Source organism: Chiloscyllium plagiosum, chromosome 31 (genome assembly GCF_004010195.1).
Source record: "Chiloscyllium plagiosum isolate BGI_BamShark_2017 chromosome 31, ASM401019v2, whole genome shotgun sequence".
In the NCBI taxonomy this organism is placed as follows: domain Eukaryota; kingdom Metazoa; phylum Chordata; class Chondrichthyes; order Orectolobiformes; family Hemiscylliidae; genus Chiloscyllium; species Chiloscyllium plagiosum.
In genome coordinates, this window is record NC_057740.1 from 5,664,293 (window position 1) to 5,689,794 (window position 25,502).

Sequence of the window (25,502 nt, forward strand, 5' to 3'; positions counted from 1 at the left end):
GTTTTATAGTGGTCTGTCCCTGCCGCTTCCGGTTGTCAGTTTCAGCTGTCCGCTGTCGTGGTTGGTATATTGGGTCCAGGTCGATGTGTTTGTTGATGGAGTTTGTGGATGTATGCCATGCCTCTAGGAATTCCCTGGCTGTTCTCTGTCTGGCTTGCCCTATGATCGTAGTGTTGTCCCAGTCGAATTCATGTTGCTTGTTGTCTGCGTGTGTGGCTACCAAGGATAGCTGGTCGTGTTGTTTCGTGGCTAGTTGATGTTCATGTGTGCGGATTGTTAGCTGTCTTCCTGTTTGTCCTATATAGGTGTTTAGTGCAGTCCTTGCATGGTATTTTGTACACTACATTCGTTTTGCTCATGTTGGGTATCGGGTCCTTCGTTCTGTTGAGTTGTTGTCTGAGCGTGGCTGTTGGTTTGTGTGCCATTATGAGTCCTAGTGGTCGCAGTAGTCTGGCTGTCAGTTCCGAGATGCTCCTGATGTATCACTACTATCATAGGGCAAGCCAGACAGAGAACAGCCAGGGAATTCCTAGAGGCATGGCATTCATCCACAAACTCCATCAACAAACACATCGACCTGGACCCAATATACCAACCATTACAGCGGACAGCTGAAACTGACAACCGGAAGCGGCAGGGACAGACCACTATAAACACCAGAGGAAACATCAAAGAAGCGCTTTGCAGGAGACTTCCAAGCATTGATGATGTCGCCTAGCCAGGGGACGAAACGTTTGCAACAAAATCTTCCAGCTCAGCGAACAGAACCACAGCAACGAGCACCCGAGCTACAAATCTTCGCGCAAACTTTGAACTCTTTAAATACTTGGCAGATTTAGTTAAGGAATATTACCACCGCAAACCACCTCCAATTCTGAAACGCTATCAGTTTTACTCAGCAGTTCAAGAACCAAGGGAATCTCTGTTGGGATTTTGATGAAGTTAAGATGACTGATAGAGACTTTTTGACTTTGGTTTAACCCTTAATGAGATGCTGCGAGACCATTTTGTATATGGGATTAATTATGTAACAATACAGCAGCATCTATTCCCTGAAGCCCAATTGGATTTCAAATAAACACTCCAGCTCGCTTTGTCATTAGAAAATATGGCAAATGGAGCATATGAGTTCCAGGGTGTGTCAATGGAAGTGGACACCCTTTCCAGGCTCTGAGTTAGGGGGAGCACAACTTGAATAAAGGCAATTGTATAGCCTCGCAGGACATATCCTGAACAGAGGGACTTTAGGCCAGCCCACAGCAAAACCCCAAAATGAAGCCAAGCTTCGGCCAAGTGGTTAACATTTTCTTCAGGATCCAGGTCAACAAGCCATTATAGACAGCAATGTAGTCCCAGCAAGCCTGAATTGAGTAAGAGAACTCTGGCTGGTATCGAGGAGAGTGCACACCCTAGAAGGTCTACCTACATCTAGCTTGGAACAGTTAAATTGCTTAGCAATATCCAAATCGGAACCAATGAAAATAAACATCTGGTTAAATGGTGACCTGGTCCTAATGAAGGTCAGTACTTTTATGGCCATTTCAGTGATTGCAGAACCAGTCTTTAATAAAAGTCGCTTTAGACCCCAACCCTTAGGTTTGCACAAGACCTTGGTTAGTCTAAGATCCTTTTCCGGGGAACCTTTACAGATTAAGGGTGCAACTTTGGTTCCAGTCTCTTATGAGAAGCATCTGGTTCAGATACCGCTGATGGTATGAAAAAGCTTGGGCCCAAGGTGAGGCAGCCTGTCCCAGCGCTAAAATAATAATTGTCCCAGTAAATTAATAGCTGGTGTGAGATGCAGCCTGTTAATTCCCTAAGCAGCTACCAGAACAACAGCTAAAGTTACTTTCTAATAATTAAATTTTAGGAATACTTCAGAATATCTTTTTTTAAAAAGTTCCTGTTAAAGATTCTTCAGAGAATCATGGGGTACTTTTCAACATAAAGTTAGATATATATATATAAAATGGGGGGGAAAAAAAACAAGCATAATAAACATTATTAAAGAAAAAGTATTGACATAAATGTGAAGTTAACTAGCTTTAGGAAGCAAATTCTCTTACGCCCTGAACAAAATAGATTGTTCACAGACCATTAATCACAAAGTGCTGACAGTAGAAGTAGCTGTATAACTTAATATTTTATAACCATTCAGTATTACAAATCTTAGAGCAAGTAAGTTAAAACTGTTTTTTGTATTTTTACATTTATCATTATATCAGTGGGAAACAAAGAAGGAGTAACTAAATTTGATAAAGGTAGCACATGGAATACATTGAATAATTGAATTCAAGCTGTCCTTAGAGATAAGACAGCTGGAAACAGATCTGAAGGAGTATAGATAGTAATTTTGGAATGTGAATGTATAGGAGGCATAGGAAGATCCCAGGGCCTAGAAATTGTAGTGTCTGTTAAACGCCATAAGATATGGGATTTTGGGGCTATCCATTATTAACTAGGTATCTATAGGATTGCGTAAACAGAGTAAGAGGCAAGGACATAGTGACCACATTTTCTGTGATCATTGTAACTCCATGTATAAGAAAAATGTTCTTTACTGTAAAATCAGTGTGTGTCATTGACCTCTCTTCTGATCTGAGTGAAAGATTAAGAGAATAATTGAGTTCATACATGGAGACCAGATGCAGGGATATTCCTTTGGTCCTCTCCCTGCATTAACTGGTTTTTGCTTAAATAAACGTCTTCCATTTGCCTGAATCCAGCCTGTCTCCTGCATCTTTGTCCCTGGTTGGGGTTATGCTCCTTTACTGACAGACCTGTTGATGGACGGTGCATAGAGTGCCACAAGGACAAAAAATTACCACTAGCTGTTCCAGCACATTCATGGGAATGGCCAGGTAAACCCTGGACTTGGTTGGCATATTCAATGTATAACTATTTCATGGGAGTCAAGATTCTTCATCATTGTGGATGCTCATTCAGTGGCTGGAGAGCATAGAGTTCATTTGTGAAACATGGATGACAATAGAAAAGCTGCAAGCATCTTTTGCAATACATGGACTCCCCAAAGTGTTTGGTCACAGACAACAAGCCATTATTTACCAGCAGGGAATTTGAATATTTCCTCAAGTTAAATGGCATTCGGTGTCAGCATCCAATGGTCCAGGGGATATCTGATCACCCTTCATGGAACTACAGGGATAGCTCCAGCAGAGTTGCTAATGAAGAGAAGACTTTGCACTAGATTAAATATGATCTTCCTGGACATGGGGAGGAGGTGAAACGACATTAGGAACACCGGTGCGAGACACAAGTCTCCTCTAAATGAGTTTATTTGCAGGGACGAAATTTGGTGTAGTATCCACAGAAATGGCTGTGCATCATTAACAGGCATGGTCGACATGAGGTCAGGTGCCACGATACACAAAGTTTGGGTAGGTGAGGCGATCCTGAACAAGCACATGAAACTGAAACTGCAAACTTAGAAACAATGCAGGAGCAAAACATACCCTACCCCCTCAACAGCCAGAAAGGCTGGCAGACCCTGTGGGTTCTCCCTCTGTCTAGCATTGATGAAACCTTGGAGTGTGAGGTGGGCACGACAGATATCACGGCCTCAAGGCTTTTACTGCCTGATTTGGAGGTGCTGGTGTTGAACAGGATCAAAAATCACATGGCATCAGGTTATAGTCCAATGGGTATATTTGAAAACATTAGCTTTTGGATATTAGACACAGAATTTATAAGGAAAAGATCAAAGTGTCATTCAACTCTTGCAACTGAATTTGTTCTCATGAGTTGTATGACACTTTGTTCTTTCCTTATAAATTCTGTGTCTAAGGACTTCCTCTCTCATTAGCACCTGATGAAGGAGCAGCGCTCTGAAAGCTAGTGTTTTCAAATAAACACTTTTAGACTATAACCTGGTGTCATGTGAGTTTTGAACTTTTACTGCCTAAAGAAGAGGATGAATTTCTTTCGGGATGCTCTGGGCACAAGAATTGGGTTACAGTCTGCTACACGTTGCCGGTATCCAAGGCTGAATCGGAAGAACTGGACCTGGTGCATAAACTCCTCAGGAGAGGCTACAAGAAAAAGAACAGGCCTCAGTTGTCAGATTCCGAGTGGGAGGGATGTAGTAATTGTAACGAGATCAGTCACATGTACATCACAGAATGAGGTCTCTAATTAGGGCTGTTAACTTGGGTCAGTCAGAGCCCTGGCTGATGGATATAAACAGGAGCGTGAGGGGTTCTTTTCAATCTGAGCTGGCACTGAGGAAGCCAGACCAATGTCAGACTATGCACGTGTATATCAAAGGTTGCTTTGTGACAGCATACCAATCTCTGTAGATTATTTCAATCTTCAGATTTTTAACTTACTAATATAATTTATTTTGTTTTTTAAATATTTTATGGTACATTTCAGCTTTTGGTACAACTTGAATAACTTTAAATTTTAAAATGAGAAAATATATTTCATGTAAATTTTGAACTTCCAAGAAAGCAATGACTGTGTCATTGATCTGAGTGATTTGGAAATTATTGAAGTACTTCAGTAAATATTTATTAATTATAGAATCTATGCCAGAATGATTAAAGGGGCCAGGAGACTTGATTATGATGATTAGTGTTGTAAATTGGGTATTTTCTCATTGGAAAAGAGGTGATTTGATTGTTGCATTTTGGGTTCTAAAGTACTGACTCATGTAGAGTATGTATTGGATTCTGGAGTAGAATGGTGCTGGAAAAGCACAGCAGTTCAGGCAGCATCCGAGGAGCAGGAAAATCGACATTTTGGGCAAAAGCCCTTCATTAGGAATACAGGCAGTGCCTGAAGGGTGGAGAGATAGAACCATCATGTAGAATATGTAGCTGTTCCACTTTGTCTAAAATAGTACAAACTGAGCAATTTTAAACTGAGCAAAATGAACCTGCGGAAGTATAATTTCAATTAGAGAGTGACCAATTTATGCAATAGGACATCAAGGATGAAACTGATAGCAGTTAGTAATGATTCATTCAAACCCAAAACACTTTTGGGTTATTAGAAATTTGAGACACCGCATGTCATCAGGCACTCGAGGAGGCTTTGAATCTTTTGGTTCCTGCATCTATTCACCAGCGGCAATTTCTTCAACAAACACAGAAATGAGAGATGATTAAACAAATATCATTGCTATGTGGAATCAACAACCCTGTTAGCTGTGCTTGCGGCAACTAGGATGGGTGAAGGCAAAGTAGATGAGGCTCAGTCTGTCGCAATAAGCAATTCCGATGGGTCAAATGCCACTTTGTTTATGAAACATGAAGGGATTTTTAAAATTTGTCATTTTCTTCAATGCTTCACCAGTGTCTCGAATTACTCTACTCCAAGGAAGTAAATTCTTCATCAGTATTCTAAGATGTGTTGCTATTAGTTATTCAGTAATGTGAAGTGGTTGGCTCTTGATGACGGTCAGTTCTCCTGATGATCAGCCAAGTCTGTCTGAGATCTCCTTCTGACGATCCACTTGGGGCAACTTCTTTAACCCCAGTAAAGATCTCTGAATGGTTCACTATATTTTATATCCCTTCTAAGAATAGTATATTGATACTGTTCTTTAAATCTGCCCTTAAAGCTCAGGACTTAATTATATTCTGCTCACTATTAAAGGATTTTAACCTACCCAGAAAGAACCCTTTTTTTTTCATTTCTTTCATTTTTCCCTTGCTTGAAGCCTCTTGTGTTCAGTCTTCTAGAAAAAGATGTCTATGCTTTGTTTGTGGAACACTACTCCATCTTATCTAAATTGTACAGTTCCAAGGCCTGTTCTTCATAAATCCAAAGATCAATGTCTTTTTGTTGCCTGCAGTATCTTTTCATTGTTCAAGTTTAATTTAGAAAAATTGAAATTTGCACAAGTGATTCTGTCTTCAGTCCAATTTAGTTTGTTCTGAATTATGGTAGATATTACAACTAAGCTTTTTAAAATGTTTTAAATTTGCTGTCCCATAGCCATGCCACCTGAGAAGACACTCCAGTCAGTATTGTTCTAAATATGTAATCAGATGTACAGCACAAAAATAGACCCTTCGGTCCAACTCTCCAACCAGATATCCTAAACTAATCTAGTCCCATTTGCCAGCACTTGGCCCATATCCCTGTAAACCCTTTCAATTCATAAACCAATCAAATGTCTTTTAAATGTTGTAATTGTATTGGCCTCCACCACTTCCTCTGGCAGCTAATTCCATACACACACCACCCTCTGCCTGGACAATATTGCCTCTTGGGTCCCTTTTAAATCTTTCGCCTCTCATCCTAAACCTATACCATCCAGGGAAAAGACCTTGTCTATCAACCCTATCCATACAATGAAAATTTGAGCAAGGAAAAAATGGCTTCTTTCAGTTTTTAGCCAGTGGTTTTATGTGGGTGAGAAGTGATTTTGCTGATATTCCATGTTTTCATTGCACTGTCTTCAGTGGGGATGAGAGGTGTGTAAAATATAGTCACAGCAAGGCTATATGTTATAGACTTCATCTTTCTTACCTGGTACAAATATTGGGAATAGTTACTCTAAAACATTTCGTGAAATGAGGCTCTTGCAGCACTGCTATCTTTTTGCACCTTGAGAAACTGAAACTTGAGCAATTTCAAGGGTTACCCGATTTGATGATGGGAGAGCAGTCCCTGAGTAGAGCAAATGTATTTTTCTGAGCACGCAAACACTTTTTTCTAAAATTTGTTCATGGGATGAAGACATTCTTGGCTAGGTTAGTATTAATTGTCCACAGGATAGTTAAGGACCAACCATATTGTTTTGGGTTTGGAGTCACATGTAGGCCTGACCAGGTGAGGATGTAAAAAGGTAAAAACAATGACTGCAGATGCTGGAAACCAGATTCTGGATTAGTGGTGCTGGAAGAGCACAGCAGTTCAGGCAACATCCAAGGAGCTTCGAAATCGACGTTTCAGGCGAAAGGAATAAAGGCAGTGAGCCTGAAGTGTGGAGAGATAAGCTAGAGGAGGGTGGGGGTGGGGAGAAAGTAGGATAGAGTACAATGGGTGAGTGGGATAGGGGATGAAGGTGATAGGTCAGGGAGGAAAGGGTGGAGTGGATAGGTGGAAAAGGAGATAGGCAGGCAGGTAGGACAAGTTCGGACAAGCCATTGGGACATTGCTGAGCTGCAAGTTTAGAACTAGGGTGAGGTGGGGGAAGGGGAAATGAGGAAACTGTTGAAGTCCACATTGATGTCCTGGAGTTGAAGTGTTCCGAGGTGGAAGATGAGGCGTTCTTCCTCCAGGCGTCTAGTGGTGAGAGAGCGGTGGTGAAGGAGGCCCAGGACCTCCATGTCCTCGGCAGAGTGGGAGGGGGAGTTGAAATGTTGGGCCACGGGGCGGTGTGGTTGATTGGTGCGGGTGTCCAGGAGATGTTCCCTAAAGCGCTCTGCTAGGAGGCGCCCAGTCTCCCCAATGTAGAGGAGACCGCATCAGGAGCAACGGATACAATAAATGATATTAATGGATGTGCAAGTAAGGATGACCGTTTCCTTCCGTGAAGGACATACGTGAATCGGATGGCTGTCTCTGTCTCTCTCTCTCGTGCGCACGCTCTAGCTCTCACTGTTACTGTCCCCCGATCCCTACATTGGGAGCCTCGAATTGCAAGTAGAGTGGAGATAGGTGTCTTTAAGCAAACAATTTGAGCCAATATGATCTTGGGATTAGAGTGACTGATACTAGTCTAACCGATTTTTATTCATTAATCAGATGTGGGTATCGCTAATTGGCCAGAATTTATTGCCCTTCCTTAGTTACCCTTGAGAAGATGGTGGTGAACTACCTTTTTGAGCTGCTGCAGGTCACATTCGGTACGTAGACCCACAAAGCCCTTAAGGAAGGAATTCCAGGATTTTGACCCAGTGACCGTGAAGGTACAGTGATTATATTTCCAACTCAGGATGGTGAGTGGCTTGGAGGAGAACTTGAAGGTGGTGGTGTTCCCAAGTATCTGCAGCCCTTGTCCTTCTAATTGCAAGTGCTCATGGCGTGAAAGGTGCAGTCTATGGATCTTTTGGTGAATTTCTACAGTGCGTTTTGTAGGTAGTACACGCTGCTGCTACTGAGTGTTGGTGGTGTAGGGAAGTGGATACTTGTAGATGCAGTGCCAATCCAGCAGGCTGCTTCATTTTGGATTGTGACCACCTTCTTGCGTTTTTGGAGTTGAACCCATCCAAGCAAGGGGCTATTCTGTTATGAAATGGCTATTGGCTTCACTTATTGTCAATGTTCAGCTCGATCCTAGTTGATCCTCTCATTGTAAATGAGACTGGGATAATTATTTAAATTTCAGGTGGTATGTTGAACATTAGCCTAGACATGCAAATTACTAAATCTTGTAATGGACCGATTTCTAATTTTGAGACTCAATTTATTTTCTCTTATTTCTCCCTTCCTTGTATCTCAAACAAAAGTGAAACCACGTTTGTAGTTCATTATAAAACAATACAGGTAAATATTCTGCTTTTCCTTGATAACTAATGGTAGAATGCTGACATTTCAAGCAAAATTTCAGTGGAGCTCCTAATGGACTAATTTCTCAAGTTTTTGGCTGTGCGACTGCAGTCAGAACGTTAAAGCAGTGGCATATTCTGATTTTTGCAAATGTAAGATTAGTGTTGGAACAGTGCTTCTACAATCCAACCAAAGCAACCAGTAATGAAAAGAACTACAATCTCTCGTTTGGCCTTCAGTAAAGATGAGAGAAATGGTGATAGAAGTAGTGATACGGAATTTATTTTTCAACAAAATTAATATTTTTCTTTTTTAAAGGATTTGCCACTCAGATACAGAATTTATTCAAGACGACCAGTATCCTCCCTACCTGTCAATAAAAGTAAATTCCAGAGTGTGTCCTTTTACGGTAAGCCTTTGCTGTCTCATTGCGTATGAGGACTAGACAACAGAATTTTAAAACCTGATATGAAACTGGAAGACTAAAAAAATCTTTTCATATGCAAAATTTGATTACATCTTAGTAATTAAATATTAAAGTATTTAACTGAAGTAGTGTAGTAATGTGCTTACTATTAGTAGAATTTAAAGAAAAGGTTTCTGATGTAAAATCATTGTCTTTTTAAAGCAACTTTCATAGTTGCTACCAGGCCATAAATCAATTTTCAAAATTCGCATTTATTCTCTAATTCGCCGTTCAATCTCTCTTTCTTTCACACATTCCCTCTTGCTTTCTCTTTGCAATCAGAATTATGAAGAACATGCATTGATCAGAGTAGGCAGTTTGCTCATTGAAAAATTAGGTAACAGCAAGTGTTGTAATAAATGCCAGTTCAATGGGTTTTTTAAACTGAGCATTGCCTAGCACTTGGAATTTTGTAATTAACTGTGTTTGTAGCACCAAAAGTAAAGGGAACTGATGAATTTGAGACTTATTTTACTGCTGAAACAAAATTTGATTTTGGTCCAAACAAATGAGATCATCATGCAGCTGGAAGGATCCTATGTGAACTAATTATGGAAAGCTTCTGTTTAAGTTCTGCTCATGACTTTGGATCTTGTTCAGAGAATCTCAAAGATGGCTTGGAGAAATCAATCCTTTGGCTATAGTACCTCATCTGAAATTGTGTCAAATAGTGGATCTGATTGAAATGTAGAAAATAGGAGCAACAGTAGACCAAGTGGCCCTTCAAGCCTGTTTTGCCTATTCAGTTACCTGTTCCTGCTTTCTTCCCATACCTGTTAGCCCAAAGAATGATATCTGACTCCTTGAAAATATTCAATGTTTGACCTCTACTACTTTCTGTAGCAGAGAATTCCACAGGCTCACCACTCTAGTGAAGAAATTTCTCTTCATCTGAATGCTAAATCCTTAGATGGTACTTGAAGATTATGGAGAATGTAGCATTGCAAAATGTTTGGTCAAGATTGGTGATTGCATCTTCAAATGCCATCTTATCAAATTCACTAGCCCTGGGCTTTGCTTCATTTACCTGAGTTCCATCACCTACCTATTAATAATTCCTATAAATCAGGGCTCCATCTGACATGTACATGCTTACTACTCAAATACTTAGCACTGCTTGAAGCCTCATTCCTGCAACTTGTGTGCACTGCCAATTTCTTAATTTCACAGTGATACCAGCCAAAGTGCTAAATAAGTATTGGGTTGCTTGGTTCTCACTTGTTAGATAAGGTTACACACACCTGAAGGTAGCAGGATCAAACTGGAGGGAGATGTGAATGCATACATACCCTCTTGACCCAAAAGGGGGAGATGTTACTGGCCAAAGACTTGCATTGCTTAGGCTAAAGAAACAGAAGTGCTAAAACATGGAAGATTGCACTCTCCTCATACCTAATCCTCCTGTTTTCATCCCAAGTCCCCTTTGTCTTCATATACAAGCTGCACTTGGTGTAAGCATGCAACTCTCACTATCCCATCCTCTCTGCACCACAACCTATCCTTGATACTTTCTCTGTACAAATTCCCAAGTAGTGTAACCTGGTCAAGAAGGAACAGCAAAAAAAAAATGAAGACTACGCACTGGAATCCTACAGCATGGAAACAGATCATTCAGCCCAACCTGTCCATGCCAACCAGATTTTTTTTAAACTAAACTAGTTCCATTTGCCTGTGTTTGGCCCATATCCTTCTAAATCCTTCCTGTCCATGTACCTGTCCCAATGTTTTTTAAATGTTGGAATTGTACCAGTCTCTATGCTTCCTCTGGCAGCTTGCTTTCCCGTCCTGCTTCATTAGTTTGTCCTGTGTGCCCTCTCGTTCATTTTCCAAGTCATGCTGTCATTCAAGGGACATGTGTACTCATATACCCATATGTGGGAACAGCTGGTTTGTACAGAAGCATTAAGGTCACTACCAATCCATTTGGGTTGACTTTAGCAACTTTAAACAGCAAAGTCTAGAGCTCAACCAACAACTAACCTATGGGTAATAGTTATTCCCTTTTATGTAGCACTGAATTGGGGAGGTGACGGGAAATTGGCTAAATGCATATTCAGGAGTGAACTTTTGGGAGGACATCAGCTGGAGTCCTAGCACTAAAGTGGCTTCACATCAGCGTTCCACTTTTTTAATATTATGAACTGCTTGCTCTACATGGTTCTAGCTGTCATTGTGAGCACTTGCATTGTAGAAACCATTTTGAGTATAAATTTTTTTTTCAGTGCTTAAACAATTTGCACTACGAATCTGAATTTTGAGTCATTAAATATATTTAGAGTTATAGAGATGTACTGCATGGAAATAGACCCTTTGGTCCAACTCATCAACGCTGATTAGATATCCCAACCTGGCCCATATCCCTCCAAACTCTTTTCTATTCATATACCCATCCAGATGTCTTTTAAATGCTGCAATTGTACAAGCCTCAACCACTTTGTCAGGCAGCTTATTCCATACACCACCTTTTTTTTTGAAAAGGTTGCCTCTTAGATCTCTTTTATATCTTTCCCCTCTCACCTGAAACCTATGCCGTCCAGTTCTAGACTCTCCCACTCCAGGTAAAAGACTTTGTCTGTTTATCCTATCCATGCCTCTCATAATTTTATAAACCTCTATAAGGTCACCCCTCAGCCTCCGACGCTCCAGGGAAAACAACCGTAGCCTATTCATCCTGTCTTTATAGCTCAAATCCTCCAACCCTGGCAACATCCTTGTAAATCTTTTCTAAACCCTTTCAAGTTTCACAACACTTTTCCGATAGGAAGGAGACCAGAATTGCACACAATATTCCAACAGTGGCCGAACCAATGTCCTGTACAGCTGCAACATGACCTCCCAACTCCTGTACTCAATACTCTGACCAATAAAGGAAAGCATACCAAACGCCGCCTTCACTATCGTATCTACCTGCGACTCTACTTTCAAGGAGCTATGAACCTGCAATCCAAGGTTCAGCTACACTCCCTAGGACCTTACTATTAAGTGTATAAGCCCTGCTAAGATTTGCTTTCCCAAAATGCAGCACCTTGCATTTATCTAAATTAAACTCCATCTGCCACTTCTCAGCCCATCTGATCAAGATCCTGTTGTAATCTGAGGTAACCTTCTTCGCTGTCCTCTACACCTTCAATTTTGGTGTCGTCTGCAAACTTACTAACTATACCTCTTATGCTCACATCCAAATCATTTATATAAATGGTGAAAAGTAGTGGACCCAGTACTGATCCTTGTGGCACTCCACTGGTCACAGGCCTCCAGTCTGAAAAACAACCCTCCACTACCACCCTCTGTCTTCTACCTTTTTTGAGCCAGTTCCATATCCAAATGGCTAGTTGACCCTGTAGTCCGAGAGATCTAACCTTACTAACCAGTCTCCCATAGAGAACCTTGTCAAATGCCTTACTGAAGTCCATATTGATCACATCTACCGCTCTGTCCTCATCAATCCTCTTTGCTCCTTCTTCAAAAAACTCAATCAAGATTGTGAGACATGATTTTTGACGCACAAAGCAATGTTTACTATCCCTAATCAGTCCTTGCCTTTCCAAATACATCCTGTCCCTCACGATTCCCTCCAACAACTCACTCACCACCGACGTCAGGCTCATTGGTCTACAGTTCCCTGGCTTGTCCTTGCCACCCTTTTTAAATAGTGGCACCACATTAGTCAACCTCCAGTCTTCTGGCACCTCACCTGTGACTTTCAATGATACAAATTATTATGTAGTTTTTAAAATCTCTCAATCATTCCCCATTATTATACCAATTGTAATGGTACAGTGGATTATCTAATTGCCTGCAGTTATGATGGTGGCAGCATCTGCTCGGCCCTCATGCATTCCACCAAATAATATATTTGCCATCCGCCTAAAATAATTTGAGCAATGCTTCATAGATTTAGTTGGTGAGTTACTGATGAAACCACTATTGAACTGTAAGCCAGATTTCAATGATCTGTGAAACCTCGTGATGAGCTTCCAGTTTTTTTCTGAGGGTTTTTTGAATTAAAATTATTAGTCTCTTTTGGGGCTAACCAATAACCTCTTTCATTTCTCAAACCCCACCCTGCAACAAGGACAGAAACCCCCCCGGTCCTCAACTTCCACCCCACTCACCTCTGCATAAACCGCATCATCCACCGCCCACAAACAGACCCCACCATCAGGGATATATTTTCCTCCCTACCCCTATCCGCTTTCTGCAAAAGCCATTTTCCCCCCCATGACTACCTGGTCAGGTCCACACTCCCCAACAACCCACCCTACCCTCCTGGCACCTTCCCCTGCCACTGCAAGAATTGCAAAACCTGTGCCCAAACCTCCCCCCTCACCTCCATCCAAGGCCCCAAAGAAGCCTTCCACATCCATCCAAGTTTCACTTGCACTTGCACTTCCACTTCCACAAGTGTCATTTATTGTATCCGTTGTGGTCTCCTTTACATTAGGGAGACTGGATGCCGCCTTGCAGAGCGCTTTAGGGAGCATCTCCGGGACACCTGCACCAATCAACCCCACCGCCCTGTGGCCGAACATTTTGACTCCCCCCCCCCCCCTGCCAAGCACATCCAGGTCCTGGGTCGCCTCCACTCCCTCACCGCGTGCTCTTTCTGTTTCCTCCTTTCTCTAGGCTCCATCTCCACCTATTGTTACTCCTCCTCCTCAAACTCCGCCCCTTCTTTAACATGTATACCAACCTTCTAGCTATAATCAGTTCTGAAACAGGGCCACTGAACCCAAAATGTTAACTCTGCTCTACCTCCACAACTGCTGCCAGACCAGCTGAGTTTTTCCAGCAATTTCTGTTTTTGTTCCTACTTCAATTGACCAGTTAAGTATTTGTCCATTATACTGCACTCTGGCATTAAACCTAATCTTTGCAGCAATTAGACAGCTTTTCCACTCCCATACTATCTATTCTTTGGGCTCTGAGTGAGATTAATCATTAGTGTCACATTTAGGATAGTATCATTTAGCTCAATACACATGAAAAACTTGAAATAGACTGTCCAATCATTTCACATAGGATTTTGGTACACATTGATACATAAATTCTGCTCAAGCTGATAGAATTGGAAATGCTAGTCTTTAACTTACCACATCGTCCTCTTCCCAAAATAATACATTTTAAAGAATTCTTTTCATATCATTAAAAAATACATTAATTTTATCACTTTCCTTAATATCTAGAGTAATATGCACCATTGTTTTGATTTTTTTGTTTGAAAAATTGATCACATATTTCACATGTATTTTAGGTCTCCGAATAACAGCAGTTTGTACAGTAATGATATGCAAGTATTTTGCTATTGAAGAAGTGCAAATCTGTCGCACACTAGACCTCACAATTGAGGTGCTGACCATTAATTAAAAGTATAAATGAATGAAGTTTTTTTTATTCAGATACCAATAAAACATTTTTAGTTAATATATTTTAAGTGTTATAAGTTTGCAACATAGGAAACATGGCTGCTAATTTGCTTACAGCAGGGCCCCACAAATATAAATATGGTATTGGCCATATAATTTTATTTTTGTTTGAGTACTAAATGGTGGAAGAGACACCAGGAAAAATCCATGCTGTTGTTCAAAATAGTGTCTTGCAATCTCTTAAATCCACTCAAAGATAAAGTGTCTCAGTTTAATGTCTTATTCAAAAGGTGGTTTGATCTTGCTAATATTTAGTGAATGAAATTCTGACTTCCTAGGGCAGTACAACATTAGTCATGATGTAAAATTATAGCTACCTGGACACACACTCTCATGCTTATAGGTAAGTTGCTGAAGTTGGCTGAAATAAGAGAGGGTTATACATGGAATATTTTCCCAAATTAGGGCAGACTATGATAGATTTTTTTTTGGAAAATGTGCTAGCCGCATTGGACCAACTGGATTTGACAAATTGAAGCGACAACAGTGTAATAGAGGACTTGAAGTGAAAAGGTTTGAGCTGTCCTACTTTGAAGGGAATGGAATAATTTTGCTATGTCAGTCCATTATTTTCCCTCTCCTGTTTCACTGCTGTTGTGTACTAGTGAGAAGGATGCACTGATAGGGTAAGGTGAAGAGAGGTGGTCAGATGCTTGAATACCATCATAGACTGGTTGTTTTGTCATTCCCTTGTTTCTATGCTATAGATGAGGTTTTTAGGATGATTTTCATGGTTCTGAACCAGAATTAGAACAATAACATGTTCCTGCTTTTAATTTCCTGTCCCTTTTGCTTCCCTCCGTATAGGAGGAGAATCTTCCTCTGAGCAAACTCTGAAGTCTGGTGTTTATCGGCAACTTGAGATCTATTGGGAGTATGATGTGTGAAAGAGACTTGGCCTTCAAAGTACTGAATCTAAAACTAGAATCATCTTCTGTGATTTTAACTTGCAATATTGAATGAAATTTATGACCAATACCTTTTTATACTTCTGTTTTTTCTTTATTATAGAGTTACTTTTCATCAAATAAACCTGGAGTAGAGCCAAAAAGGCCTTGTCGACCCATTGATATCACACCACTATTAAATTTGACATCTCGTGGAGCTAACTATTTAAATATATTTTGGGGACATTTTGCCAAGGTAAAACCCTCATTGGTTCTAAATGGCCAAATATGAAGTGTAATGTGTATTGACCGGTTAGCCGAGTTGGCTGGCTAGTTTGTGAGTGACGCCAACAGTGCTGGTTCACTTTGCATTTGCTGAGGTTACCATGAAGGACTCTTCTTCTCAACCTCTCCCCTTGCCTGAGGTGTTGTGACCTTCAGATGAAACCAACAGTAATCTCCTGTCTCTAATGAGAGAGCAGTCCAGTAGTCGGGGAAGACTATAGTATCATTACCTTTTGTGTGCACTGCAATATTTTATTGCCTGCTGTGGTTCTGTTCGCTGAGCTGGAAGTTTTTGTTGCAAACGTTTTGTCCTCTGGCTAGGTGACATCATCAGTGCTTGGGAGCCTCCTGCGAAGCGCTTCTTTGATGTTTCCTCCGGTGTTTATAGTGGTCTGTCACTGCCGCTTCCGGTTGTCAGTTTCAGCTGTCCGCTGTAGTGGTTGGTATATTGGGTCCAGGTCGATGTGTTTGTTGATGGAGTTTGTTGGATGAATGCCATGCCTCTAGGAATTCCCTGGCTGTTCTCTGTCTGGCTTGCCCTATAATGGTAGTGTTGTCCCAGTCAAATTCATGTTGCTTGTTGTCTGCGTGTGTAGCTACTAAGGATAGCTGATGACTTTAGGTAAGCATCGAAGGCAGACCTTTCCATTACTGACCAAGCAGGGAATAAAGGTCTTAGGTAAAGCAGCACAGCAGCTCAGTGGTTAGCACTGCTGCCTCACAATACCAGGAACCTCGATTTGATTCCAGTCTTGGGTGACTGCTGTCCGTGTGGAGTTTGCACGTCCTCCCTATGTCTGTGGAGGTTTCCTCTGGGTACTCTGGTTTCCTCCCATAGTCCAAAGATGAGCAGGTTAGGTGAATTGGCCATGCTAAATTGCCCATAGTGTCCAGGGTTTGGTAGGTTTCCCATGGGAAATGTGATGTTAAGGGGATAGGATGATTGATTTGGAGAATCAGTGCAGACTCAATGGGCCAAATGGCCTCGATCTGCGCAATAGGGATTCTATAAGATCTCCTCATTGCTGCGACAAGACAAAAATATAGTTTTCTCCTTTTGATTATGGATATAGTCTTAACCTTATTTTTATTCAATATCTAGCATTTATTTAGAGGTGGATGTGTTATTTTAAATATTTTAAACTTTGTTGTGGTTCTGTTCGCCGAGCTTGAAGTTTTTGTTGCAAACGTTTCGTCCCTTGGCTAGGCGACATCATCAGTGCTTGGGAGCCTCCTGCGAAGCGCTTCTTTGATGTTTCCTCCGGTGTTTATAGTGGTCTGTCCCTGCTGCTTCCGGTTGTCAGTTTCAGCTGTCCGCTGTAGTGGTTGGTATGTTGGGTCCAGGTCGATGTGTTTGTTGATGGAGTTTGTGGATGAATGCCATGCCTCTAGGAATTCCCTGGCTGTTCTCTGTCTGGCTTGCCCTATGATAGTAGTGTTGTCCCAGTCGAATTCATGTTGCTTGTTGTCTGCGTGTGTGGCTACTTAGGATAGCTGGTCGTGTCGTTTCGTGGCTAGTTGATGTTCATGTATGCGGATTGTTAGCTGTCTTCCTGTTTGTCCTATATAGTGTCCTATAAGGTCTGCACAAAACACTATATAGGACAAACAGGAAGACAGCTAACAATCCGCATACATGAACATCAACTAGCCACGAAACGACACGACCAGCTATCCTTAGTAGCCACTCACGCAGACAACAAGCAACATGAATTCGACTGGGACAACACTACTATCATAGGGCAAGCCAGACAGAGAACAGCCAGGGAATTCCTAGAGGCATGGCATTCTTCCACAAACTCCATCAACAAACACATCGACCTGGACCCAATATACCAACCACTACAGCGGACAGCTGAAACTGACAACCGGAAGCGGCAGGGACAGACCACTATAAACACCGAAGGAAGCACCAAAGAAGCGCTTCGCAGGAGGCTCCCAAGCACTGATGATGTCGCCTAGCCAGGGGACGAAACGTTTGCAACAAAAACTTCCAGCTCGGCGAACAGAACCACAGCAACAAGCACCCGAGCTACAAATCTTCGCACGAACTTTGAATTTTATTGCCTATTCTGCAATTCAGTTTGATATTGTAAGTGAATTAATGTAGGTATGGACACTAACATCTGATGTGAAGGAGATTTGACTTCATGAATGTAACTGTTTCTCTTTTGATTATTTATTCTAGCGATATTCTGTGGTCTTGTACCTAGTAAAACAACATATAGTAGCAGAATTGCTACATAAACTTCAAGCAAATGAAACTAGAGCTTCTGAAATTTCCAGAGAATTGAGTGAGTAGTTTTTTTGGCTGAAAAGAAAAATGCTTGTTGTTAAAGCTTTTTGTCTTGCAATCATCAGGAGCCCTAGCCTTCAATTTGTTCCAGGTTACAAATCCTACAGGAAGGATAGAAAGGGAGGCAAGAGAGGAGTGGTGGGAGGGGGCATTTTTGATAAGGGATAGAATTACAGCTGTGCTGAGGGAGGATATTCGCAGAAATACATCCAGGGAAGTTATTTGGGTGGAACTGAGAAATAAGAAAGGGATGATCACCTTATTGGGATTGTATTATAGACCCTCTAATAGTCAGAGGGAAATTGAGAAACAAACTTGGAAGGAGATCTCAGCTATCTGTAAGAATAATAGGGTGGATATGGTATGGGATTTTAACTTTCCAAACATCGACTGGGACTGCCATAGTGTTAAGGGTTTAGATGAAGAGGAATCTGTTAAGTGTGTACAAGACAATTTTCTGATTCAGTATGTGGATGTACCGACTAGAGAAGGTGCAAAACTTGACCTGCTCTTGGGAAATAAGGCAGGGCAGGTGACTGAGGTGTCAGTGGGGGAGCACTTTGGGGCCAGCGACCATAATTCTATTAGATTTAAAATAATGATGGAAAAGGATAGACCAGATCTAAAAGTTGAAATTCAAAATTGGAGAGAGGCCAATTTTGATGGTATTAGGCAAGAACTTTCAAAAGCTGATTGGGGGCAGATGTTCGCAGGTAAACGGTCGGCTGGAAAATGGGAAGCCTTCAGAAATGAGATAATGAGAATCCAGTGAAACTATATTCCTGTTAGGGTGAAAGAAAAGGCTGGTAGGTAGGGAATGCTGGATGACTAAAGAAATTGAGGGTTTGGTTAAGAAAAAGAAGGAAGCATATATGTAAGGTATAGACAGGGTAGATCGAGTGAATCCTTAGAGTATAAAGATGGTAGAAGAATACGTAAAAGGGAAATCAGGAGGGTAAAAAGGGGATATGAGAGTTTTGGCAAATAGAATTAAGGAGAATCCAAAGAGTTTTTATAAATCCATTAAGGACAAAAGGATAACTAGGGAGAGAATAGGGCCCCTCAAAGATCGGCAAGGCGGCCTTTGTGTGGAGTCGCAGAAAATGGGGTAGATACTAAATGAGTATTTTGCATCAATATTTACTGTGGAAAAGGATATGGAAGATATAGACTGTAGGGGAATAAATGGTGACATCTTGCAAAATGTCCATATTACAGAGGAGGAAGTGCTGGATATCTTGAAATGGGTAAAGGTGGATAAATCCCCATGACCTGATCAGGTGTACCCTAGAACTCTGTGGGAAGCGAGAGAAGTGATTGCTGGGTCTCTTGCTGAGACATTTGTATCATCAATAGTCAAAGGTGAGGTGCTGGAAGACTAGAGGTTGGCTAACGTGGTGCCACTGTATAAGAAGGGTGGTAAGGACCAGCCAGGGAAATAAAGACCAGTGAGCCTGACGTCGGTGGTGGGCAAGTTGTTGGAGGGAATCCTGAGGGACAGGATGTACATGTATTTGGGAGACTGATTGATTAGCAAGGTGAGATCTCATGGAATCAAGGGAGAACTAGCCATTTGGATACAGAACTGGCTCAAAGGTAGAAGACAGAGGGTGGTGGTGGAGGGTTGTTTTTCAGACTGGAGGCCTGTGACCAGTGGAGTGCCACAAGGATCAGTGCTGGGTTCTCGACTTTTTATCATTTTCATAAATGATTTGGATGCGGACATAAGAGGTACAGTTAGTAAGTTTGCAGACGACACCAAAATTGGAGGTGTAGTGAACAGCGAAGAGGGTTACCTCAGATTACAACAGGATCTGGAACCAGATAGGCCAATGGGTTGAGAAGTGGCAAATGGAGTTTAATTTAGATAAATGCAAGGTGCTGCGTTTTGGGAAAGCAAATCTTGGCAGGACTTATACACCTTAATGGTAAGGGCCGAGGGAGTGTTGCTGAACAAAGAGTCTTTGGAGTGCAGGTTCGTAGCTCCTTGAAAGTGGAGTCGCAGGGGTAGATAGGATGGTGAAGAATGCAGTTGGTGTGCTTTCCTTTATTGGTCAGAGTATTGAGTACAGGAGTTGGGAGGTCATGTTGCGACTGTACAGGACATTGGTTAGGCCACTGTTGGAATATTGCGTGCAGTTCTGGTCTCCTTCCTGTCGGAAAGATGTTGTGAAACTTGAAAGGGTTCAGAAAAGATTTACAAGGATGTTGCCAGGGTTGGAGGATTTGAGCTACAGGGAGAGGTTGAACAGGCTGGGGCTGTTTTCCCTGGAGCGTCGGAGGCTGAGGGGTGACCTTATAGAGGTTTACAAAATTGAGGGGCATGGATATGGTAAATAGACAAAGTCTTTTCCCTGGAGTTGGGGAGTCCAGAACTAGAGGGCATAGGTTTAGGATGAGAGGGGAAAGATGTACAAGAGACCTGAGGGGCAGCTTTTTCACGCAGAGGGTGGTATGTGTATGGAATGAGCTGCCGTAGGAGGAGGGAGGCTGGTACAATTGCAGCATTTTAAGAGGCATCTGGATGGGTATATGAATAGGAAGGGTTTGGAGGGATATGGGCCAGGTGCTGACAGATGGGACCAGATTGGGTTGGGATATCTGGTCGGCATGGACGGGTTGGACCGAAGGATCTGTTTCTATGTTGTACATCTCTATGACTCTATAATTCTATAATTCCATTCATATTTCTGATTTGCAGATAATACACTTACAATCTTTGAATATGTAACCACGTATAAGGATTTATTTGTATGCCATTAAATATTACATTCTGAGGTTGTTCACTTCTCATATGGAGCAAGTCTAATGTGCTTCCTTTGATATTTTTGTTGAGGAATTGGTTAATGGGTTTTTCACTACTGTTTGCCAGTTGTTGGCATTTACCCAATAGATACTTGAATCATCACAGAATTCCAAAACAAAATTGAACTGGTTAAGCAAGTTGTTTCAAGGGTACCTTCCACTGACTGGTCTAAAAAGACCTGCCTACCTCATAATTGAGCAACATTATGAATTAATTTCAGTGCTAGTGCAATGTTAGCTAAGCAGATGACTTAATAATTTGCTGATTGAATCAAACTTCATTATGTAAAATATGCATAGGACAGACCATAGCTGAAAATGTGTTGCTGGAAAAGCGCAGCAGGTCAGGCAGCATCCAAGGAGCAGGAGAATCGACGTTTCGGGCATGAGCCCTTCTTCAGGATTCCTGAAGAAGGGCTCATGCCCGAAACGTCGATTCTCCTGCTCCTTGGATGCTGCCTGACCTGCTGCGCTTTTCCAGCAACACATTTTCAGCTCTGATCTCCAGCATCTGCAGTCCTCACTTTCTCATAGTACAGACCATAATCAACCAGAAAATCCTAAAACAACATCTTATGTGAAATGTGATTCTGTGATTGATAGGAACTTGCTGAATAATAGTGGGCGGCACGGTGGCACAGTGGTTAGCACTGCTGCCTCACAGCGCCTGAGACCCGGGTTCAATTCCTGCCTCGGGCGACTGTCTGTGTGGAGTTTGCACGTTCTCCCCGTGTCTGTGTGGGTTTCCTCCGGGTGCTCCGGTTTCCTCCCACAGTCCAAAGATGTGCAGGTCAGGTGAATTGGCCATGCTAAATTGCCTGTAGTGTTAGGTAAGGGGTAAATGTAGGGGTATGGGTGGGTGGTGGGTCGGTGTTGACTTGTTGGGCCGAAGGGCCTGTTTCCACACTGTAATGTAATCTATCTAATCTAATAAACTTGAGGGGGTTAATAGCTATGTTAACCAATTTTAAGGAATCGGTTGCTTTTATTTAAGGCCACCAGAAGTGTCCTAGAACTTGATCTCTGCAAGCAAAAGGAATATATTCACGTTTTGAATCCTTTTTTGAAATCCATGGAAGTTGTGAAGCTCCGCTTTCCCATTGCAAGGCTTCAGCTGATCAAACTTGATTTGCTAACACCCTTTTTCTTCTGAAGTATCCATTGTTCAGATTAATTGTTTTGAAATTTGGCTTTCTTGCCTTTTGTGCTGATGTGTGCAAGATGAAAACTTCAGGAACTTGTTGCTTTTATTTTCAACTATATTCCAATTCTGTACCACCAAATAGTTGGAAGTTCTTAGTAAATATTGTAACTTTTCAAATATATTTGAATTATGATGCAATCAAAGAAATCTTTCTGATGGGAGTTATTATATACCAGAATCACTGCTGGAGTAAACTATTAATTGGCAGGAAGAACATACTCTTTGCTTCTGTAATATAGGAAGCTTGGTTGCACTTTTCCAAAACCTGCCCAGAGATGGGATAATATTTTACTTAGTGTCTCGCGGTTTCTCTGATTTAATGCATGTGCAAGTCATTGGCTCTTATTTTTCAATTTGTGATGGTAAGACAATTATTTTCTAAAGAACTTAGTTGACCAGTTTCAATGTCAAAAAATTTTGAAGCTTAAGCTTCTATGTTCCAATGTACAATTTCACATGTTGGAGCTTCCTAACTAAAGTTTCACAATTGCAAATCAAGTACATCTATATTCCTCATTCTATTCTAAGTGTGAATCTTCAGTACCTTAAGCTGAGGTATCAAAACCGCATTAAATTTATCTATTAAATTGAATGGTTGACGTTGGTGTCTCATACCAGAAGTTGCAGATTGCTTAATCATCAACAAATTATAAACGAGTCACCTTTGTCGAGATGTCTTATTTATCCTTTGTGCTTGGGATGCACCATCTGAAAAAGATTCAGTAATAACTTCCAAAAGGGATTTTTAAATAAACTTGAAGGAAACCATTACAGGGCTGTGTGGTAAAAACAGGACAGTGGGACTGAAAAATGGCTCTTTCAAAGAGCTGACACAGGCAAAAAGAACTGAATGACCTGTTCCGTCCTGTATGATTTCTGTGTGATAGAGTCAAGAAGGATTTTGGATAATCCAAGATGGATGACAGGAAAAACTTCTGGTTGTAACAGGTTGCTCCTTTTTGAGGTATTTTGGTGTTGGAGATGGTTTCCTTGAATTTCAGGAGCAGCAATTACTGTTTTATATGCTGTTCATTGTTTTGGAACTTTGGAGTAAAAGTCAAAACAACACTTTTAAAAGGGAGAGGAGCAGACAAAGGCAGCACATGAGGTCAGTGCGCAGTTACTGCCTTTGCTGTTTGAATTCATGTATTGCTGGACATTGTTAATTTTCCCAGATGCACTCCAAACGGTGAAATTCACAACTAATCATGGAGGATCCTGTTTGGGAGAGGTCACAGCACAGAAACACTAAGTGAATATTTTTAAGTGTGGCCTTACAGTAAGTCAGCAGTATTGAGTAGAGTGGTTTATGTCTTGATTTATATGTTTTATTGAAATGTTTCTTCATTAAGCTTAAAAATATAAGCCATAAATATTAAGTTAGCCTGGAGCAGTGTTTTGTTGAGGAATACGACAGTTCTATTTTCTGGGTCTGTAGACTGGAAGAAGCAAAAATGGCCCTTAGTAGAGTGATAAGCTCTTCTTGTCGGATGAGCGAGTTTAGGAAGAGTTTATGGGTTACTGAGGATTATATCTGCAATAAATGCTGTTGGTTGTGAATCCTATCAGATCAAATGGATTGGTTGGAGAGACAGTTAGACATAATAAGGAATTTATAAGAGCAAGGGCATGTGATGGATGGCAGTTATAGGAAGGGAAAAAAAGTTGCAGATACAGTCACATAGATGGGTTAACTCCAGGAACGGTAAGAGAGATAGGCAGGTAGTGCAGGAGTCTTCTGTGGCTATCTCCATTTCAAACAAGTATGCTGTTTTGGAAAATGAAGGGGGTGATGGATTCTCAGGGGAATGTAGCAAGAACAGTCAAATTTCTGCTATAGAGTCTGGCTGTAATGCATTGAGGGGTATGTCGGGTTCCAAGAGATCAATTGTGTTAGGGGACACTCTAGTCCAAGGTACAGAGAGAGGTTTTTTGTGGCCAGCAGTGAAAAAATCAGAATGGTGTGTTGCTTCCTTGGTGCCAGGATCAATAATGCCTCTGATTGGGTGCAGTATGTTCACAAGAGGGAGAGGGGCCAGCAGGAGGTCATTGGTTCCCATGTGTACAATAACATGGGAAGGGAAAAGGTTGAGATTCTGAAGGGAGAATATAGAGAGTTAGGCAGGAATTTAAAATGTAGATCTTGAAGTAATAATATCTAGATTACTCCTGGTGCTGCGAGCTAATGAGGGTAGGAATAGGAGGATGAGCAGATGAAAGAGGTAGTGAGGAAAGAGGTCAATCTGAGACTGGTCCAGTTGAGAAAAGAAGCGACTCAAACAGGCAGAGCAGGCAGAGCAAAGCAGAGAACATATTAGGACTGACAAATTAAACTGAATTTATTTCAACTAGGTAAAAACAGTGACTGCAGATGCTGGAAACCAGATTCTGGATTAGTGGTGCTAGAAGAGCACAGTAGTTCAGGCAGTATCTAAGGAGCTTTGAAATCGACGTTTCGGGCAAAAGCAGAGGTCTAACGGGGAAGACCGGTGAACTCGGGGCATGGTTAGGAACATGGCACTGGGATATCATAGCAATTACAGAAAAATGGCTCAGGGATGCACAGGACTGGCAGCTTAATGTTCCAGGATACAAATGTATAGGAAGGACAGAAAGGGAGGCAAGAGAGGATGGGGAGTGGTGTTTTTGATGAGGGATAGCATTACAGCTGTACTTAGGGAAGATGTTCCCAGAAATACATCCAGGGAAGTTATTTGGGTGGAACTGAGAAATAAGAAAGGGATGATCACCTTATTGCGATTGTATTATAAACTCTCTAATAGTCAGAGGGAAATTGAGAAACAAACTTGTAAGGAGATCTCTGCTATTTGTAAGAATAATGGGGTGGTTATGGTAGGAGATTTTAACTTTCCAAACATTGACTGGGACTGCCATAGTGTTAAGGGTTTAGATGAAGAGGAATTTAAGTGTGTACAAGAAATTTTTCTGATTTCAGTATGTGGATGTACCTACTAGAGAAGGTGCAAAATTTGACCTACTCTTGGGAAATAAGACCGGGCAGGTGACTGAGGTGTCAGTGGGGGAGCACTTTGGGGCAGCGACCATAAATCTATTAGTTTTAGTGATGGAAAACAATAGACCGGATCTAAAAGTTGAATATCTAAATTGGAGAAAGGCTAATTTTGAAGTTATTCAGCAAGAACTTTCAAATGCTGACTGGGGACAGATGTTCGCAGGTAAAGGGACGGCTGGAAAATGGGAAGCCTTCAGAAATTGATCATGAGAGTGCAGACACCGTATGTTCCTGTTAGGGTGAAAGGAAAGGCTGGTTGGGGAAGGAATGCTGGAAGACTAAAGAAATTGAGTTTGGCTAAGAAAAAGAAGGAAGCATATGTTTGGTATAGATAGAATAGATCGAATTAACCCTTAGAGTATAAAGGCAGTAGGAGGGAAATCAGGAGGGCAAAAAGGGGACACGAGAAAGCTTTGGTAAATAGGGTTAAGAAGAATTCAAAGGTTTTTTTTTTATAAATACATTTTAAGGACAAAAGGGTAACTCTGGAGAGAAATGGGCTCCTCAAAGATCAGCAATGCGGCCTTTGTGTGGAACTGCAGGAGATGGGTGATCAGTGTTTACTGTGGAAAAAGGCATGGCAGAAATAGAATGTAGGGAAATAGATGGTGCTATTTTGAAAAATGTTTCTTTACA

General features: G+C 41.4%; 1 protein-coding gene across 3 annotated transcripts in view; it reads left to right on the plus strand.

Moving 5' to 3' along the window:
- LOC122565178 (E3 SUMO-protein ligase PIAS4-like) overlaps positions 1-25,502 on the plus strand; it is a 98,301-nt gene that overhangs the window by 47,873 nt on the left and 24,926 nt on the right. For all 3 annotated transcript variants that reach the window (XM_043720882.1, XM_043720883.1, XM_043720884.1), the window contains exons 5-7: positions 8,782-8,872; positions 15,367-15,498; positions 17,716-17,821. In XM_043720882.1, the coding sequence (XP_043576817.1) occupies positions 8,782-8,872; positions 15,367-15,498; positions 17,716-17,821 (329 nt within the window). The remainder of the gene's footprint in view (positions 1-8,781; positions 8,873-15,366; positions 15,499-17,715; positions 17,822-25,502) is intronic.